This window comes from Bacidia gigantensis (genome assembly GCF_019456465.1).
Source record: "Bacidia gigantensis strain McMullin 20006 chromosome Unknown contig_132, whole genome shotgun sequence".
Lineage (NCBI taxonomy): Eukaryota > Fungi > Ascomycota > Lecanoromycetes > Lecanorales > Ramalinaceae > Bacidia > Bacidia gigantensis.
In genome coordinates this window covers 1405179-1425597 of record NW_025408592.1, presented here as the reverse complement: position 1 = coordinate 1425597, position 20419 = coordinate 1405179, and the positions used below count along the sequence as shown (strand labels likewise).

The 20419-nt window shown below is 48.2% G+C and overlaps 4 protein-coding genes and 1 non-coding gene across 5 annotated transcripts; 4 read left to right on the top strand and 1 right to left on the bottom strand.

Moving 5' to 3' along the window:
* Window positions 1-520: 520 nt before the first annotated feature.
* KY384_001693 (uncharacterized protein) lies at window positions 521-1218 on the bottom strand (the record flags this gene model as incomplete). The annotated part of the gene is made up of 3 exons (XM_044810222.1): window positions 521-594; window positions 657-859; window positions 1076-1218. 3 exons carry the CDS (start codon window positions 1216-1218, stop codon window positions 521-523), a joined length of 420 nt encoding a protein of 139 aa, XP_044673234.1.
* Window positions 1219-1695: 477 nt separating this feature from the next.
* Window positions 1696-3940, top strand: KY384_001692 (uncharacterized protein; the record flags this gene model as incomplete). The annotated part of the gene is made up of 6 exons (XM_044810221.1): window positions 1696-1698; window positions 2665-3020; window positions 3071-3311; window positions 3379-3516; window positions 3573-3681; window positions 3732-3940. 6 exons carry the CDS (start codon window positions 1696-1698, stop codon window positions 3938-3940), a joined length of 1056 nt encoding a protein of 351 aa, XP_044673233.1.
* A 380-nt stretch (window positions 3941-4320) lies between these two features.
* KY384_001691 lies at window positions 4321-4421 on the top strand. Its single transcript has one exon. It is a non-coding gene; the product is annotated as a tRNA-Leu (tRNA).
* Window positions 4422-4614: 193 nt separating this feature from the next.
* Window positions 4615-5809, top strand: MCR1 (NADH-cytochrome b5 reductase; the record flags this gene model as incomplete). The annotated part of the gene is made up of 4 exons (XM_044810220.1): window positions 4615-4659; window positions 4732-5309; window positions 5364-5439; window positions 5495-5809. 4 exons carry the CDS (start codon window positions 4615-4617, stop codon window positions 5807-5809), a joined length of 1014 nt encoding a protein of 337 aa, XP_044673232.1.
* Window positions 5810-6969: 1160 nt separating this feature from the next.
* Window positions 6970-7753, top strand: KY384_001689 (uncharacterized protein; the record flags this gene model as incomplete). The annotated part of the gene is made up of 2 exons (XM_044810219.1): window positions 6970-7610; window positions 7714-7753. The coding sequence occupies 2 exons, from the start codon at window positions 6970-6972 to the stop codon at window positions 7751-7753; spliced, it is 681 nt and encodes a 226-aa protein (XP_044673231.1).
* Window positions 7754-20419: the final 12666 nt, after the last annotated feature.

Below are 20419 nucleotides of genomic sequence, written 5' to 3'. Positions count from 1 at the left end.
GTTCGCAAGGCGGAGGGCGCGTGGGAGGGGTGTTTGGGTGCTGTTGAGATAGTAAGGGGGGTTGTGGAGGGGGAAAGGGAGGGCCGTGGGGGAAGTGGGACGTGAGTTTATAGAAGAAGGGAGGGGGAGGGTGGAGGGGTGGAGGAGTGGAAGGGTGGAAGGGGGCATTTTGTGGTTTTGAGGTACAGGATACTTGGTAGAGGGAAGGAAGTGGGTAGGATGAAGGGGATGGGTTAGTGGGTGGAGGAAGTTACAGCCTGCCTCTCGTACTTTCAAGTGTTTATTTGGTTGGTGGTGGAGAAGGGGAATCGGTTGGATGTGGTTGTTGCAAAGACTGCTTCCTGTATAGCAGCTTGGTTTTCCCTGATTGTAATCTGATAACTGCCTTCTTCCTCCCGAATTCGGGATGTTTACCACCGATATGTCTCGTCTTTTGCTCTGATCTATCCCATACCCCGTCTCGTTTCTCCCACTGCAACCCAGTATCTACAACTCTTCCAGCCCTTGTGTACCTCTCCCCTCACTTCTTCACCACAGCCTTTGCCAAATCCGCCAGTGCCTCTTTCCGCTTGAACCTCGCATCTTCGATCACGCCTGCAACCACATCGTTAGCCTGCGTACCTTCTCCCACTAAATAACCGGACAGCATAACATACCAGCATCAGCGTCGCCACTAAAACTCCCCGTCCACACAACAAACGTGCTCCCCTCCTGTTCACCTGAGCTGACCTCCCAGCACCGCACCGTGCTCATCACACTCGTGTATGTCAAGGCAGGCTCGGAAGTGATGACAGAGTAGGTTATGAAGTGCTCCAGGGCGGAGTGTTCTTCTTGCTTGATCTCCTGCCTCGTTCCGTCCCTGAAGGTCCACTTTATGATGTCGGTTTCGGGGGAGGCGCCTGGGTGGGGGGGAGGGGGCGTTAGTGGGGTGGTTTTGAGAGGAGAGAGGCGGGGGAAGGTGTGGGGGGAGAGGGGTAGCGGGTGGAGTGCAGAGATGTGGGATTGGATGACAGCGGGGGGAAAGGGTAAGAGGTGGGCAGGCGGGGAATGAGGAAATAAGGGGGAGGGAACGTACCTTTTCACCTCCTCAGCAGACTTCAGCGACGTCCAGAACGAGGGGAAGGATTGGAGCTTTATGAGGTGCCAGACGTGCGAGAGGGGAGCGGGGATAACGGCGGATTCGCGGACGGAGGTTGAGGTGGGGATTGGAGTTGACATTTTTGCGTAGATAAGAGGGGCAGGATAGTTGTAGTTGATGAGGATGGAATGGTAGGTTGAAAGAGGAGGGGTTGTGGAGGATTGTAGAGGATTGTTTGTTATTATTTTGTGGATCTGTATGGTTGACGTCATGGTCTTGGCGTTACTCAAGGGGGCGAAGTTGTGTGATTGGTTTTGGGATTTTTGCCTTACCCTCGTCCTCAGTCGACATAAGCAAGTGCGCGGGTAGTCCAGGTTTCTCTGAAGTGGGCTATGTTGAGTTATGCATTAGTTGGGTATTGTCTCATTATGTGGCCCTTGATAGACTTTTGACCCGGCATTCATGACCTTCAAGCATTCGATGCCTGTGTTGGTGAGTTGGAAACCTTCCTCATCGAGCTTTGGGGGCAATACGAATGAAGAGGACAATTATTTCAGGTCGGATAGTCGATTTTTTGGCCATGTGTCCGGTGGTGCGTGAATCAACGCCTGAACACAATGGTAGGTACATTTTCATTGCTATGCAAGTTTTACATCTCTACCACAAGCTTCCATGGGCGCGTATACATACGGCAAATGCAAATAGAAGACACTGATTAGACTTGGATCTCAGTAAGTGGTGTGTTCTTCCGTCGTAGCAATCAAATTCAACCCCAGATTTTTCCTCCTCTAGGTTCTGCGCACTGAAAAACCTTCACCCGCACTTCAAGTTATGAGTTTTCAAATTTTATTGTATTTCTAATCGTTTGAACTGAATGACGTTCTTTGCGACTCTATCACTACGGTCATTAGGGGGTGTTCTTTGCAAGCCATGGATCGTGCATGAGGCCATGTACCTTTCAGCTGCTCAATTGCACACCTGAACAACGACAGGGTCACTTAAAATGCTACAGTCGCACTGGCACCTCAACAACTCATACTGAATGTCCATTGAATGTCTTTGAGTACGTAAAGTCGGCTAGGCTTCTGCCTAGGCCAAGGCTGTGCTCAGCTTACTCACCCGAGGAGAAGGTGGCACGAGCCCTACAAAATGCTTCTACCTACCAATTTGAGATTAAAGCCTTGACCGCCCGGAATACAGAATGCATGTCAAGATCATCATCGCGACCAAAGCGGTGGCGATTGGATGCGCAGCCTCATATTCATGGATTGGGAGCTTACTCAAGAAGCCACCCGCCCTCTCCGAATTGACTCACAGCAATGAGTATAAAAGTTCAGCTGCTGCCACATTGACATTCAGACAATCGAAGACAGTCACTGTAAAGTCTGATCAACATGACTCGTGGAATTCTTCCCTCCATCATCTCAGTGCTCACTCTTCTATGTGCTTTGGGCAGTCATGTAGTCACCGGCTTGCCATGGGAGTCCCCATCTCATACAAATACCAATTGCAGCATCAGCCGACATTCAGATATCGTAAGGCAATCTCGCCATTAGAGACCTCATAATTCTGACATAGAACCACAGTCTGATCTGAACGGAGCCACATACACCTCTCATGTCCAGTCTGCGCAACTGGCATCTGGCCATACATACCGCTACATCCATCACCCTCCTCAACCTCATCGCCACGGCAACGAAAAGCCAACAATCCTTTTCCTCCACGGGTTTCCATCGTCGTCTTATGATTGGCGATATCAATTTGAGCATTTCGCATCACGCGGATACGGCGTGCTTGCCCCTGATCTTCTTGGCTACGGGGGTACAGACAAGCCAGAAGACGCGAATGCGTATACGTTGAAGAAGCAGACTGATGAGGTTGTGGAACTGCTGAATTGTGCTGGTATTGGAAAGGGCGGGGTCGTCAGTGTGGGGCATGATTTGTACGTTTGCCTCTTCACAACGTTTCATGACTCGCATCCATGGCATGCAGCCACAAACAGCTCACAGATACTAGGGGCTCTATCCTTCTCTCTCGCGTCGTGACTTACTATCCCAACCTCTCCAGCAAGTATGTTTTTCTAGATATCGGATACTCACCACCACCTCTGCTTCTCACAGCGAAGGGTATCGATGCGCTAAATGCAGAGACGCTGGCTACAGAAGGATACGAGCCGAGTGGCTATTGGGCTTTCTTTAATCAAACAGGAGCTGGGAAGATTTTGAACGACCACGTAAGTCTCTTAGCTCTCTCGCTTCACATTTGCATATGAAGACGGGCTGATATGAGATATTGTGTAGCAAGATTCGTTCTGGTCTGTCATGTACACAAACGACGACCCGACTTACTGGAAGACTGTCTATGGACCGACGGGTGCTTTGAAGGCATTTGTTGAAGCAAATAAGAGGGCACCAACGGGAGGTTTTGTCTCCGTAAAGGTACACTCCCTTTGTCATACCAATGCATCATAGTCCACGCTGAGGGATTTTGGCAGGACAACGCAATCCACGATCGCATCTTCGCTGCTGATAAAGGAGGATATGAACCTACACTCAATCACTACCGGGCGCTGTACCGCGACCTGAACGCTGTTGATGAAAAAGGTGACTTTCCCCAGTACCCAAGAGATCCCATAAACTGATACCCCACGTAGTAATTCCAACATCAGCAGCCAACATCACCAAGCCCGTTCTCTTACTCACCGCCACCAATGACCCGATTGGCACTCCGAAGCGCGCTGAGCAGGGACTCCGTTCTTTCGCACCTGATTTAAAGGTGCAGGCGATCGATTCTGGACACTTCATGATGGTGGAGCAGGCAGATGAAGTCAATAAGGCTATCAGTGACTTCTTTGAGGGATAGAGCTACGCTGAAAACTGCTCGCAGAGGGTTGCTCATAGAGAGGTATCAGGGCGGCCTGGAATGTCAAGATAGTTATAAGGAGGGAGGTCTGAAGACAGCAAATTGACGAGCTAGACCTAGAACAAGACTTCTCTCTTAAACTACGCGCGCTGCTCCCATGCAGTCTCATGTTGGTGTCTCCATAATGCTCTACGCTCAAGATCTCAGGGTGTTGAGATCTTTTCTCTGTTTTCTTTGGGAGGATTGTGTTTGGGCTGGATACTGTCCCAATTTGGACCGCAGGGCGACTTTGAGAGATGAAGACTAGTCAAGTGACCTCCAAACCTTTCTCCGAGTGTTTGTGAAAGGTATATATTACTTTTTACGAAAACGATTGGTACGGTGAGATGGCCGAGTTGGTTATGGCGTCAGGTTAAGGTATACCTTAACATTACGTTTCCTGGTGGAGAAATCCGCGTGGGTTCGAATCCCACTCTCATCATACTTTTTTAGATTTCTTTTTAACAAATGTTAGAATTATTTTTAATTGTTTATGCACCAGATTTACGAAATGAAATATTTGTGGTGTAATAGGCACGACGATCTTATCTCCGCTGCTTATCTCCCGCGTTAGCGCTGTTCATCGTAATTGATCTCACCAGCCCGAATGCTCATCAATTGATCGCAAATTGAATATGTTCGCAAGATCAGCCTTTCGGGCTGCTCAGAACTTGAATCAGGTATGTGGAAACATGCAGCTACTCCTCTGACATGATCGTCGTAACCATATTACATCGCTGATCCTTTGACAGCCTGTTCGCCGCTACGCCTCCGAATCCTCAGCTAAGACCGCCTTCAAGAATTACAAACCGAATTCGAACTTCTATGCAGGCTCGACTGCCGGAGCCGTTGGACTAGCATATCTCTTATTCAGGGAGTACTTCCCATCAACGAAGACGGGTGCGGCTCCCGCAGCAATCACAGCTGACGCAGCCCCGAAAGCCTTCACGGGCGGCGATCAGGGCTTCATATCCCTAAAGCTTGATTCGGTTGAAAATTACAATCACAATACCAAGAAGTTTCGCTTCTCCCTGCCTGATGCCAATTACGTCAGCGGCCTCAATATCGCGTCTGCCTTGATCACCAAATACAAGGGTCCCCAGGATGAAAAGCCTGTAATTAGGCCGTACACGCCTACGAGCGATGAAGATGCAAGAGGATATATTGATTTCGTGATCAAGAAGTACGAAGGTGGCGCAATGAGCACCCATCTACACAACATGTCACCTGGGCAGAGGCTGGAGTTGAAGGGACCGATTCCCAAATACCCCTGGGAGCCAAACAAGCATCCGAGTATTGCCATGGTTGCGGGTGGAACTGGGATTACGCCGTGAGGCTTACACATTGCCGGAGACATGGTGCTAGATCGCTGACCACAGAACAGCATGTATCAAGTCGCGCGAGCCATCTTCTCAAACCCGGAAGACAAGACGAAAGTCACCCTAGTCTTCGCCAATGTGGTAAGTCGATTCACATTTCTCTAATTTGCTCCCTGCTAACGCAAGCGCTCCTTAGACCGAAGGAGACATCCTCCTGAAATCCGAATTACAAGAGCTCGAGAACACCTATCCTAACCGATTCAGAGCCTTCTACCTGCTCGATAAGCCACCAGACAGCTGGAAACAGGGAAGCGGCCACGTGACGCAGGAGCTCTTGAAGACGATCTTGCCGTTTGAGCCAAAGGACAAGGACGGAAAGATCTTCGTATGCGGACCTCCGGGCATGTACAAAGCTGTGAGTGGAATGAAGAAGAGTCCTCAGGATCAGGGTGAATTGTCCGGCATATTGAAGGAAATGGGATACACGGAAGATCAGGTCTACAAGTTCTAAATGTTGTTAGAATGCAGGACAGCTGTCTTTGAGCAATATGTGATCATGGTAGAGGAACGATCCAACGAGAGAGGATACACATGTAGATTTGAGGAATAGACCAGAGCTACCCCATCGCAGGACACTGACAGACATTGTCCCAATATTTTGAACCCAATTGACCCACACGACTGATCGCACTGCCATCTGCGGTCTTCCAATGGGCCGTTCGAGGCCCTTTACTCCACTTCTCCACTTCCTTCCCAATTGATTTCAAAGCCGACGGACATAATCGGAGATACGCAAATCAATGACATCGATAGAAATGCCTCACGTTCGCCCACTCTAGCATTCTCACCATTGAACCGCTAACATGCTAATTGAAACAACGCTGTCCCGCCGAGGGGCGGAAATTCTAGCCGGCAGTGCAGAGGCTGATCTGTTCAAAGAGATCCTAGGCAATCCATACCACCCTGACACCAATCCAGATGGCTTCGTCAATATGGGAGTTGCCGAGAATGTATCATTGTGCCTTCAGTACTTGTTTTCTTTCGACTGATACCCCCATTAGTATGTAATGCTGGAGGAGTGTGCCAAATTCTGCAATCAGAAGGTCCTCGAGGCCTTAAAACCCAGCGTTTCCCAGTATTGATCTTTGCAGTTCCAACTCAATGCCCATGATTTCAGCTACGGAGATGGTCCATGGGGAAGCCCAAGGCTTTTGAAAGCCATGACCAACCATATCAATCGCCATTTCAAGCCCCACAAACCAATTGAAACCGACAACCTCACCTTCGCCAACGGCGTCACCTCAATCTGCGAGATGCTCGGCTTCACCATGTTCGACCCCGGCGACGCCGTATCGCTCTCCCGCCCCATCTACCAAGCTTTCCAAATGGATTTCGGCACAAAGGCGAAGTAATCCTCCCCACTCTTCTGCACCCTTCCCCTATCTCCCCCTTTTAACTTCCCGTATCACAATTCAACTCAAACCCACTAGAGTAAAATGCGAATTCGTCTCCTTCGGCCGCACCGACCAATTCTCTGCCGCTGCAGTCCCCTTATACGAACAAGCAATTGAAGTTGCAGCCTCTCGCGGTACCCGCGTCCGTGCCCTGATTCTCTGCCATCCCCACAACCCGCTCGGTCGATGCTACACCCCCGACGCCCTGATCGGATTCATGAAGATGTGCAATCGTCTCCGCATCCATCTCATCGTGGACGAGATCTACGCACTAAGCGTCTATGATGTGCCCGACCCGCACGCCGTGCCTTTCAAGTCCATTCTGGAGTTTGATACTAATCAGTATATTGATGAGAGGTATTTGCATCATTTGTACGGCATGAGTAAGGATACGGCCGCAGGAGGGATGCGCTTGGGATGTTTGTATACCAGGAATCAGGAGCTGATGAAGGCTGTGCAGGGCGTGAGTCAGTTCCATTGGAGCGGGAGCGCGAGTGAGAAAATTGGCATTTGTATGCTGGAGGATGAGGGGTGGATGGATGCGTTCTTGGATTTGAGCAGGAAGAGGTTGCAGGAGAGAAATTTGGCGGCTAGAGAACTGTTGGGGAAGGAGGGCATTGGGTATTTGCCTGGTGCGAATGCGGGGTTCTTTCTGTGGATTGATCTGAGGAAGTGGTGTGGGAAGGTGGACCGGGAGGAATGGAGTGATCCATTTGCGGGCGAGGACGAGTTGACGAAGAAGTTGATTGCGAAGAAGGTATTTGTGACGAATGGGAAGTTTATGTCTGCGGAAGAGCCCGGGTGGTATAGATTGATTTTCTCGCAAGATAAGAGGACTGTGGAGGAGGGGATCAAGAGGTATGTTCAATTTCTGACTCTAGTCCATAGTCCCTACTCTATTTCTTTTCTCCGACGTCACACACGCGCTTTCATCGCAGAACTGGTTACTGACATACTCCAGAATCGTGGCAGTCCTCAAGGACACCCAGAGCACAGCATAGCACGCACATGACCACTCAACCCACTCGCCCCTTACCATTTAGAAAGACACCAGCCCTCAAGCTCCCCGTGTCTCACACATGTGGCAAACAAACAAACAGACACAAGACCCAAACCGCCACCATTTCAGTGACTACCACACCTTCACATCCTCGCTTCAATTCCCCTCCCCCGTTCCTTCCCCCCTCGCCGCCCAACCCAATTCCCGAGCATCGCCCCAACATTCACACTTACCCTTCACGCACCGAATCCCCAGCCCCCCTCGCGAGAGGCAACTAATTCATGCACGCGATGTCTCACAGCACGTTACCTCCTGGCATTCACGAACGTCGCTAGCGGGGGCGCTGTCTATTTAAATCATTCCCTCCTCTCGAGTCCTCTTTCTTTCTTCCTTCGTTCCTTACACTCCTCCCTCTTCCTCTGCTTCGATCTCTTCTGTATATATATACATATATACCTTTTAAGGGCTACGTTCGTGAGCGTCTCTTCTATGTGGAGATTTCTCTTAGCTTGCCAAGGATGAATACACCCTCTACGGAGAGAACTCGTGACGAGGGATTGTCCGGATGTTGAAACTTTCGATGATTCCCAGCATGGCCTGTGACCGTTGTTTCTACTTCGCATGAGTTATGTGAGTGCTACGATACGTCAATTCATCATCTATCAGCAGGTAAAAGGACTATATCTCCTGTTCAGGACGCTTCCAGGCTCTGGACACTGCTTGTTTCCACAAGCTTCCTATGTGGAGGGGGGCGGGGGCTTTGTTGGTGGAACCAAATATCTCCTTGGCGGAAGTGAGAGATACGGGGCTCTACTTAACGAACTCTTGTTCTGTTTGGGAATGGCATGTTTCGCCCCTTTCATGGGTTGGAGTGCAGTCTTTTATGTATAACTTTCCAGGAGAGCACCTACCAAAAATACTAATCTCTGTGTGGCGCCTGCGTCCTCTCCTCCATGGTTAGGAGTTATGATTGTAGGACTTCAAAACTCTACTGGATGGCAAGATGGGCCATGGTTTCTTGTCTGCGCAGAACTTCTGGAACTACATTGTGCTAATGGGGGCTTTCTTGCCGAAGTATGGGTTGGGACACATCATTCCCAACGCTGGCTTGGCTGTTGTTTGTTACTCCAATGGTCACGCCCGAATTGCGGGTTCCACAATACTGGAGCTTCTTATGGGTCATTGTGGAGTCATTCTCCATTGGGATCTCCACATGGCTCAAGACACGGCTTACTTTTGCTCTTCAGAGCCTGTTGCCATTCATACGTTCTGAAGCAACGGACTCTTCTTTACGATGCGAAAGTAGCTCTAGCTACGCGTCATCGTGGCTGGAATACAATTCTACAACCCTTCTATGAGCTTGCCGCCTCTTTTCTTCTCAGTCAAGAGTCCTTTTTCAAGGGGAAGGAGAAGAAGTGAAAGATGACCAGAGTCGCTGATTTCTCCTCGCCGACACAGGTTGACGGCCATACAAGTTGGTGTACAGTACCGTTACAATAACAGCCCGGTGGGGTACTGACTTTGGCGCCTAAAGAGAAGGTTGGCGCACAAAAAACAGATGTGTGCCTTGGTATGGCCGTTTCCGTGTTGAGTCTCGTCTATTACTCTCTTCACTCATACTTCTCATTCCAAAACTTCAGCAAAGGTGGACGGGTTGGCCACGTCGACTCGAGAATTTTCTCCTCTACAATTTCCAGGGCTTGCATTGTGGATTGTAAGGGCGTTTGCTTACGGACCCTGCCTGCCTGCCATTTTACTCTCTCGCCTTCGGTAGATGAAAGCAGCACAGAACTGACCAACACCCAGGACAACCTGACCATAAACCTATCGATCGGCCAAGAAGATGCTTCAGCCTGAAGCACCACCCACCACCAGTCCCCAGATCACCAAACATGTCATTTTACTCCGCCACAAAACCCCCCACCCCAAGCACCTACCTCGATCGACACAACCACTAGCCGTTCCCCTATCACCAACGCTAGACGCGAAGAGCTGGAGGAAATGTTACGACTTGTCATGGTATTCTTAAAGTCCACAAATACTATCTAGACCGAAGAATGTGGACGTCTCTTCATGCCCGTCACTATCCGCAGCTTCGCATCGATTTCAACAAATCATCAATGCTTGTAGAAGCACCTCAAAACGAAGACCGACGTCCTCTATGCGGTATGGCCGACATTCTGGCTCTACAACTTCGTCGTGGGGATCAAAAGATCTACGTGCGTCTGCTGTAACTATTCAGAGCTCGGACTTTACCGTGTACAAGTGAGCCAGATCACGAACTAAAACGGACGTACGCCAGGGGAATATCTGGGCACATCGACCACGATTGAACAACAGACTAAACACATGCAGAGATTGCTAAGAGAATTTGTTGACCGGCTGTCCACTTCTTGATCGACTGCCGCCTGTCTTAGTAATGGGACAAAGTGGTCTGAAGAAACCACTAGATGAATGCGAAGTCAGGGACCGTTGAGCCGCCGCCAGTAGTCAAACCCCCGGATCCAGTCAATCAACCCTCGGAGCTAGACTCTACTTATCAACGAGAGAACTATAGAAAAGTCGCTGCCATCAGCAATGAGGTTATGAATGAACAGGCAGAAAAGTCCAAACCAAGGAGAGTACTTTATGACTCGCGCCTCAACAGGGAATTATAATATAGCTCACAAGTATGAATTAGAGATCTTACTACAGACACGGCTTTTGGTGTCAATTGGGAGAAAATATGTGCTTTTATTTTCAAGGAGCATGGAGAAACATGTGCTTCTGTTTCCAAGGAGCATGGGGATCCCACGATCGAGAAAAACGACCCCTCCGCAAACGGTGACCAGTCAAGCGTTGCAATCAAAATCGCCTAGCCACACCTCCTCTTTCGAATGTCGCATGGATTGTCATGCGACCTATGGGAATTTGAGGAGGACAGGTTTTGCATTTTGTCCTCCGTTCCTGGACAGCAAACGTCTATCAAAATCTCACACCTCTCGATCGACATTCGCTGCCTGGATTTTCCCGTAGTCATCATCTCCCCACAGCCACCCAGCCAAGCGCTACCGGGATACTGTCTTCATACGTCGTTATCCTCGCATGTTCTTTTTGGGCGAAGTAATCACAGTGAGCTGGATTATAACCATGGACAATTCACTACTGAAGTCATGGATCTTGGCCGGCGACATGGGCCTAGGAAAGACTATACTTTAAAACATCCTGTCTGCCTTGTCAAATGTCGGTGATAGGTCTTGTCGATTCATGAGGGCAAAGTTGCTACAGATATCCACAACACTCATTCAACAGCACTTTTTAGTCAGATATGTTGTCGGGAGATACAACGATGCAATATTTCTACCCTTGTGTTGCGTGGACATTGATAAGAACAGCGATTATGCTGCCAGCACTGACTGCCGGTGTCATTTAAGACTTTGTTCTGTCAGGTTCGGCAAGTCAAGCCAGCCAAAGCAAATTTCGAAGACGTGATGACTGGGTCTCTGCGTGCAATACAAGACGGATCCGAACGAGACAACTAGATCGTTCCTGAGGACAGGAACAATGCGTCTTGAAGGCCATTGAAGCGCGGAAAACACCATGAGTGAAAGTCTCCCAAAAAGCAAGCTGTCTCACAAAGAAGGACGGAGGATCAGAGCCTGGGACGAGATTAAAGTTGAAGCTTGAGCAAGACGATAAGAGAGTTGAATACAATTTCTTTGTTCCCCTATGGCGTTATCGAACGACTTCAAACATCAATACCCTCCCTTTCAGTGGCTGTCGCTCGACCAAGCAAAGCAATTGAGATACTGCAAGTACCTGTCTCGCAAGAACTCGAAAAGAACGAACGCGAAAAAGGCATGCGTATCGTCGAAATGTCCCTTCAATCACGAAGTTTTATTCATTGACTTGTACCATCGATGTGCGTGTCTCGTACGCTTAGTCGGTATGCAAACGCAGTTTCCAGATGGCGAATTACTACCTTACGCTAGAGAAGGCGAGATATATCATAACATCTACGCCGTGTGCGACGAAGGCTCTTACACCATTCTCGGGAGCGCGGAAGGTCAGAATATGAGCTTCCATTACAGCTCTAGACGCATGTGCTGCGTGATGTGGTGCCTGAAGGCATGGCGACGTGGGAGAGGCTACAGCATGAGACCCCATTGCAAGGTTGCAAGAGGAGTTCGACGCCAGTCAAAGCGCATTATTGCTGGAGTCCCAAAGTATGGAGCTTGTCCACGTCGTTGATGATTTATACTTGTCGCTCCCAGCTGCTAGAGTCGGAGACATAGCTCATACTTCTCTCGGCTGCGTCGCGACAATGACGAAAACCCATGAAATTGATCTCAAAGAATTCTTACGACTCCTTGATCAGGTGATGTATTCATGACAGAAGGACAACTTTCCTGCTCAACTTTTGTATCCTCTCCAAGCCACGTCAGATATGTAGTCTCTTATCCCTGCCCCTGAAAACATTCAGTGCAGCAATCCTGATCAACTTGGTGGTCCATCGAGAAGACCAACGCCGGATTTGATATCGCGTGGCTATGAGACTTCTTATGATCCTCGCCAGTCACAATATTAGCTGTGGAGACGCTCGACTGGGTACTGGAGACTCTAGCAAGAAGCTTGACACGTGAAAGTGCTTTGCGATCATTTTCCCCTAGAAACAATTGCCAGCTTTCCTATCACTTGACTCATCTTTGCCTAGTTTTAACCCTAATGAGGAGAAAGACGCGGATATGTCAATGGAGGATCAGCTCAGGAGAGAGGGAACAGGCGACGAAATGGAACAAAGCTTCAAGCAGCACTGACACTCGACAAAATTGAGCGAACATTCGATGATATAAGTGCGAAATATAGCTCGTCCGTGCGAGTGGGAATATACTTTTACTAAAGTATATATGCTGAGGCAAACGACACGATCCTTATGGATAGAGATGGTTTCGAATCTCCTGTCTAAGGCCCATTCATTACCATCCTCAGTATTTCGATATCCCTGAAAGAGAGAAGATTGTCGCAGAATGACTCGTAAAGATCATCGAGGACGGCCAGAGGTTTACTTCAGGTCACCCGTCTCATGTGCAAAGCCTTCTATTCTTCCTACGGTGCAGCTGTTGAACATACCAATTCATGACAGACGAAAAATGGAACCAAGTTGACCTACTTGCCTTTGTATCAGCGAGGCTACACGAATGAACTCGAAACTATCGATTTAGAGAGATGAGCTTCTATCACAGCCTAAAGCATGCTTTTGGGCTCTGTCTGATAGGACGAATGCAAACAACATGTCCGGTGAAGTATCGACCGGGAAGTCATCGACGAGAGTGTCGGTGGACTCGCAAAATTGATCTAGGCCTCGAAAAAAAGGGAAAACGCCTTTCGTACTCGACTTTCAAACAGTCAGAGAGGTTCAGGTAGAGGAGATCTCGTAGCATGTCATATTTACGACCTTTCCACACCCGTGTGGCTCTCGGTACTGAGAAACATCCAGGGGGACGAACCGTTATCGACGGGTATTCACTGTGTGTTACTCTGAACCTTTTGCCATCCCAAGAGGTTTTCCTCTGCTTAATAATGCGCTGCGTGTACAGAGCATTACTACCGATGCTGTTGTTTGCTTGATAGAGCTCGTTCATGCACTAAATATAATAAAGAATTCAAGCATGATGATGTTGGTTGGTTGGACGCCTGTCAAGACCGATGCCGCGACCGATCTCGCTGCTACTTTGGCAGCTGTCGATCGTGAGCAAACCCCAGATACTTCGAGGTCGATCAGGACGCACAGGATAATTTGTGGTCTGTCTGTGTAAACCGACGTGATGTCTAACATAAAGCAAGAGAAAATGGAAAGGCATCATAGACCTTCATTTGAGTATGAGTCCTGCAGAGCTTGTACTTGGTAAAACAGTCCAATCGGAAGCGATGTGCTTAATCAGGGTCCTAGTGGAACTGATTTTTTTGGCCGTCTGTTTGAGCTTTTGAACAGTGACTGGCAGGTGCGTTGGAAACAAGAAACTCATTTGTGTTGGGCTTCTTGTAAAAGCCGAAGAAAAGACATGGCTGCCTTCCTCCGGCGGCGGTATTTTTGCTGCAGAGAGTGAAAATCACTATTGGGCTATGGAGTCTTCCAATTCAAGCCTCGTTATCGGTATCTCATCAAACACCATAAACAGTTCAATGGACAATTATTGTGGCTGTTATCAACGAGGAGATAGATTTCTTGTTCAGGTAATCAACGATATACCCAACCAATAACAGGAATTATAGGGATATATGGGCACCCGAGGGCGAAAAGACGGCCAAGTGCCTAGTCGAAAGGCGACGGGCAAGATTCGAAGAAATGTCATCACAGAACGATCAGCAAGCCAAATGTATCTTTCCGGAGAGATCCTATGAATTCTTCGAAAGCATTCTTAAGCCAGTAATCGAGGGCACAGCTGGAAATTGTGAGGCGTAAAGGCCTCAACCTGAAGACGCTCGCCGTCTCCGATCGAAAACAAGGAGATCATGCACAGGACCCATTCGTTCTCTTGCAAAGTCGCTGCGAGTTGTGCAGAGGTCTTGAACCAACGCCTTGGACTTTAAAATCGGAGTATCCTTCAACACAGGATCGATAAATTGCAAAAATACTCGAATATGCTTACTGGTGTTGTATTGCTCTTGGCGTAGAGCACATGAACCATCCGTTTTCTCATCGATTTTCCCTCTTGACCATCCGAAAGGAATGGCGATCGACCCCTGGCCACCGTGTTTGTGAGTTCCGAGCCAGAAAAGAGGGCGTCAGAAGAAAAATCGTACCGCAAATATTCAAACTTTTCTACTAGGGCGACTTGTGCCTAGAGCCTTTGGAGGGGTATGACAGAATCATGGTGTGGTCTATGATTTTCCCGGCTTGTACACGATAACGATCTATCTTAGACACCGGTCCCTTTGCTTCACGAGCTTTGCACCAGATCCCATCTTCGTCTTGATTTTGAGCAGGGCATCATCAAATAGATAGTCGTCACTTTGATAGGCATAAGTGACAACGTTTATGCTCCGGTGCCGGACGTGGTCATAGAAAGTCCTAATTTAATGCCACGAGTTTGGTTTCGTTCAGCTGGAGGATAGACAGTTACGCAAGGCGCCAGACCACATCGTTCGATCCGCCGCAGAAGTTTCCTCTACGTTTTCGCCAACGAAAGCCATCATCGACATGATACACAACGCGTTGATGATACACGAAGGCATCATTTACGGTCCTCTGGATGCGGGGGCAGCGAAATTGCAGATCATCGACAATGACGAGTGTTCCGGGCTGCCCGACACGAGTTCTGTTGGAGACACAGTATCATTATAAGATGTAGCTACTTTGCAGAAAATCCAGTCTAGGCAAGATTCGCAAATTTGGATCTAAGCGTGACATTGTCTGAGGAAAGCTATTGTGATATGTGGACTGGCTATTGTTCATGAAGAAGCTACATGAAATGATAGCCTTGGTTTAGACTTCAGGGAGGCAAATTTATTCTCACCGAGGTGGATGTCGACAGATACCTAGCACTATAATATCACAAGTCTCTATCTATCTTCGAGTTGACATGAGAATCGGAAAACAGAGACGGACCTCGATACTACATTAACGATTTCGGGTGTTATCGAAATTCCCACCTATTCAGGAGAGACGAGAATGAAGCTTTTGTGCACCTGACAATGGCCACGTATTTGTCTTGGCTCGCCTTTGCCAAGGTGGTTCTCTTTCCGCGGCCATCAGTGCTGTTCGGAAAATGGACTGACGAAGTATAGCAATATACTGCGGTGGATAAAGCACGAATGGGGCGGAAACAGAGCCGAAATTTGGTGAACAAATAGTAACGGAGTTTTAAGTTCTAGAGGAACATAGCTCAAGACCCCCAGATACCAGCAAAGCTTCAAGTGGGGGTTCAAACGGGAGAGAATACTCTACCTTGAAAATTCGGACAGTCCAAACCCTTTTGACGACAAGTGCACCCACCTCGAGCTCCGACAGGTTGTCAAAAATCTTGACTAATCTACGCCTTCAAATTGGTCTACTTCCTCGGAGCATTTCAACTATTTCGACTAGTAGCTGTATCACCCCTGACTTACGGATTAGCCTAGCTGGGAAGGCTTAAGCAAGTTCTTATTTAGAAAGCATAAGGAGTGGAATCGCCACTACTGGAAAGGTTAAGCTATAACATCAATAGCTGTTTTTCCCTGGCCCCTACTGCTCGATATTGTAGAGCTGGCACCACCCGCAAACGACTTTCCCTCAAGACACGACAAAATTTCACGAGACCACTAGTGGGCCGCGATCATCGCAAACTGGAACTTTTATATCATCAACCATAGAGGCTATCGTCCCCTTTCCGATCCCATTCTTGCCCACCAATCATCAGAAAGGCGTCATTATGGCCGTCCGATTTGATGGAGGACCACAAGCAGTAATCTATTCCGTGATCAAGCTGGATTCGATTGCTTCGTTTTAGTGGGCTCCAGAGCCGCGAGACGTCTATGATCATAAAGGCTGTCCCTGTGGAAACCAGTGACGTGTTGGACAAGAGTTGTTAAAAATTAGGCCGCGATTCAGATGCAAACAAACGGATTGCTTTACGATCACTGGGCACTAGCTGTCTACAAGTTTCACGGAGAGCTCGTTCATCACAGACCTCTCACGAAAGCCCAAGGCCCTACAGCTTTTTGAGCACGACAGGATCTTAAAATCTCATCAGCGACGATCAAGTCGACAATCTAGAAACGTACAGTGAGAAGTATGGCATTCATTTCCAGCGATGAGCTATCAAATGACTCATTGGAAAATTTAAGACTCAAAGAGAAAAAGAAGAAGGGAGTAATAATATACGAGGAGAGTTTGATTGTGGTCAAACTTTTTCTTTGATACTCAGAAGACTGCGGATTCATAAAATACCACCAAAGAGGTCCTAGCGAAATTGGGTGGCAGAAGAAATCCCCTTTTACCCCCCTTCCGGGACGCGTTAGTAGATGACTCGATTGATATCATAGACGGCATGGCAGAGCTAATCGCCATGGCATGTCATCCGTACCTCGAAGAAGGCATGTGCCACTGGTCTGGAAGTACCACCATGCTTCCTCGATCGCATGATAATTCGATCCATTGGGACGTCAAAACATTCGCAAAGCAAGGCTTGAGATAAAAACGGATTTGAGGGACCTTAGAGTCTACGAGCTCATATCTTATATATTCAAAGCCTTTCGCGACAAGAATTTGTTGCAATGGACACGCATCTTCTGGCGGCATATCTCTGTCCTCCACAGTGGTAGATAACCACGATGTGTGGTTGTACCGCTGGATCAACCCGTGGGAAACATCAAAGTTGCTTTTGAACGATGCACGCAAGTCCTTGTGTACCATCTTGCATTCAAACGATCGAAGCACTACTAAGAAACGAGTGCAACAAGTATCTACAAGAGTGCATACTGGACACAAGCGAAAGGAATTGTCTGGACTTCAAGACGAGACTTTGCCGAATCCTTTTGTCGATATCTTCTGGTGTCAATGGAGGTCTTGCCCGGATAATCGCGTCTTGTAGTCAGGTATGCAGCCCGCGACGCAAGTCACTCGAGGGAGAGCAAGAAACGCTACGCTGGTGCAGGGTTTGCCTGTCCGTGCTTCGGGCGAGGTTATGCTTCGATTAGAGTCATGACGCCTGAACAATTGTACCTATCTCTGCCATACATTTCACTGACGCTCATGCCTTTCCCCTCCGCTTTTTGGAAAGCATACTCTTTATTGCATGTTAAGAAGACTGTTTGCTTTGGCAGACCAGAACAAGTCCTGAACGATGAGGCCCCGGATACTACGGCGAGAGCGACAAGTCCACCAAGGTCGTTCTTCTCAAAGCCGAATATTGTGCCCGCGAACTGGGATGTTAGAACGCAGATCTGTATGATCTCATGGGCTGCAAATTGTACAACTTTGCAGATGTAGTAAATGGAAACCTGGCTATTTCTCGAGTCTAATTCTACTATCAGATCTTGCAATGCTGAGCTGACCGCGCTACGGAAGAAAAGAACAAGGAATATAGAAGCATGGAAAGATCCGGTAGAAGATCGGTAAGAGTAGATCGAGTCTCGCGGGCGGGAAGTAACTCTTCTCGATGATCCAGCATAGCCGAAGATAAAGACAGCTCGGATGAAGCAGGCTGTTGTCCACGACTTCGCGGATGACGCGGGCCTGGCCTTTTCCCCGTCTTATACATGATTGCGCCCTTAGTTCTGGCGATGGCAACCCACTTCACGATTACCCTCGGAGCTCTCATTTACTTTTTTTTTTTGAAAAATCAAATCGCAACATTGATAAACAAGATGAAGAAAAGGTGGAAAGGACGTCAAACTTTCAACATCACCACCACAAGATCGAAATGGCAACATTGACGGAAAGAAACACAATCCCTCTGCTCATCCGCCTAAAAAACACTCAAGAGGAGTGCGTAGTTGACTCGAAGCGTGGGAATATGCCTCTGAAAGTATTGGAGATGGCTCTCAATCTCTCCAATACACGGCAGACTCCGTGCGCCTTTTGCATGTTGGCCGATTTCCTGTCGTGACGAGGTAAAATAGCCTTCCGCTATCGGAGAGACGTCGCCAATCTGTCATGCTGAGTTCTTGCAAAGAATACAAGGATCCACTCTGTGTGAACTACTTTCTGGCTGGTCAGCATTATGCCTTGCCTTTGGCTGCCTTTATGGGCAGATGTGGTCAAAGAAGCATAAGGGGCCACTCATATGCATTCTGATAACTCGCACTCGCTACCTAAGCGATAGCCTTCTCATCCTGCAAATCCGTGCATACATTCGGGCCTAAGGTACTGGCCGCTCGTGCCAATCTGGCCGCGAAGAAAAGCCTACCTGGATGACAGCGGATTCACGTGCACAACCAAGATTGAACCCAGGAGACTGTGGCTTAGATGAAACAATGGCCCAAAGACTAAACAGCCTCGATGCCGCTTCCTCCGCTTAAGGCTGGAGAGGTAACACACTCATTCGAGTCCTTCCGCCCTCGAGCTCACTATCATTATTCAGACATACTCTTCATTGACAGCTTCCTACTAGGGCAGATAGGTGCAAGACTGGGAAAGCATATTGAGAAATCAAAGGAGAAGATAGCGGATGAGCAAGAGGTTCGCCGCTCCTCCCACCAGGGAAGGTCTGGGAGTTGGAGGATAGGCTAGTACGGAATTTCTCAACTAACAGGCTGATGACTCGAAAACCCTTTACCAATAAGTGCGGCTTTTGTATGTTCTGTGACCTGACTTTGCATACAAGATATTTAAGTCAAAGGATACGCAAAGCAACATTGAAATACTTGAATTGAAGCTATGTTGCTTGTGTGATGAGAGGGTGATTCACACGTCGCATTACCCTTTTGAAGTCCTCGGCCGGAGTGGAGACCGAAAGAGCACGAGAGAATTACAGAATATACGCTAGTATCGGGAAATTACCCTCTTGGCCTTCCAAAGGCTTCCCTTCTCATGGTCTTTGCTGGGACAACGAAGCCAGAAACTGGAGCCGGTGGACATGCTGGAGACTCTTTATCGACGATCCATGCCTATGTGGCTTCTTTGTAAAAGCTGCTACACAGGCGACTATCTCTTCGTTAGAAGAGCCTGACAATACGGCTAAAAAGAATTATGGCGATGCTTTAGGCCTACCTTTGCCTCGTTGCTCATTTTATTTCACTGTTACACGCGCAGGTTGTTGGAATCAAAGGCGGCTTTCCAATGTGATGGTCACGATACGCATTCAAACTGAATGGTCATTGGATGGAGGCGCCATAAGAATCAACAGTTGGGCCTTACAAGAGTTGGAGTTTCAACCACGGATCAGCAAAGAAAGCCCGAGCAGAACTTGGAAACAATGCGAAGATAGAAGCCTTTTGAAGAAAGGAAGAGGACACTTTTTGCATATCATGCACATGAGTATTGCCCGTACCTCATGCTGAATAAAGAAATACATCCGCAATATATTCAGAAGAAAAGAACAGCGACAACAAAGTCTACAATCAGCAGATCTAAGACAGAAGAATGCAAGAACTTCACTAGAGACACTGAGTTACGCACAGATCACTTTCTATGTGTCTTGCCATGGAATGAGGACACCGTTCCGAATTCCTACAGATGCAGCGGCCTCATGGTCTAGCGATTCAGAATGAAGCCCGTATGTTTCGCGGACGCCGCTATGATCCCCGAGCTTATATCGACGATATCGTGGTTTTATCTAGTTCCTTGGATGAACGCGAGAAGCATCTGCAGAGCCTTTTCCAAGAGCTCTCGGAAGTCAACAACTCGCTCTCGCGGAAGAAGTCATTTTTGGGTATCTGTCCCTGCAGCTCCTCAGGCAACGCGTCGAGGCTCTCGGTTTTGCTTCTGATACAGACAAATTTACATCTATAGCTCGGATTGATCTTCCCAGAATTTTTTATCTATTTGAATCGCCATATCACGATTCTTTCAATAGAATCATTCGCTTCTCTTTGACGTATTGACCGAGACTTAATTGTCTCCTGTCTCCAGCACCCCCAATGCATCATCAGAATGCGCTGAGTAAGGACGAAGACTTACGTTCGATCCATCCCAGGACACGAGAGAGTCACTCTATGACAAAACACTTAATCACAGCTTTCGACGGCGTTGTCGTTGAATGTGGCA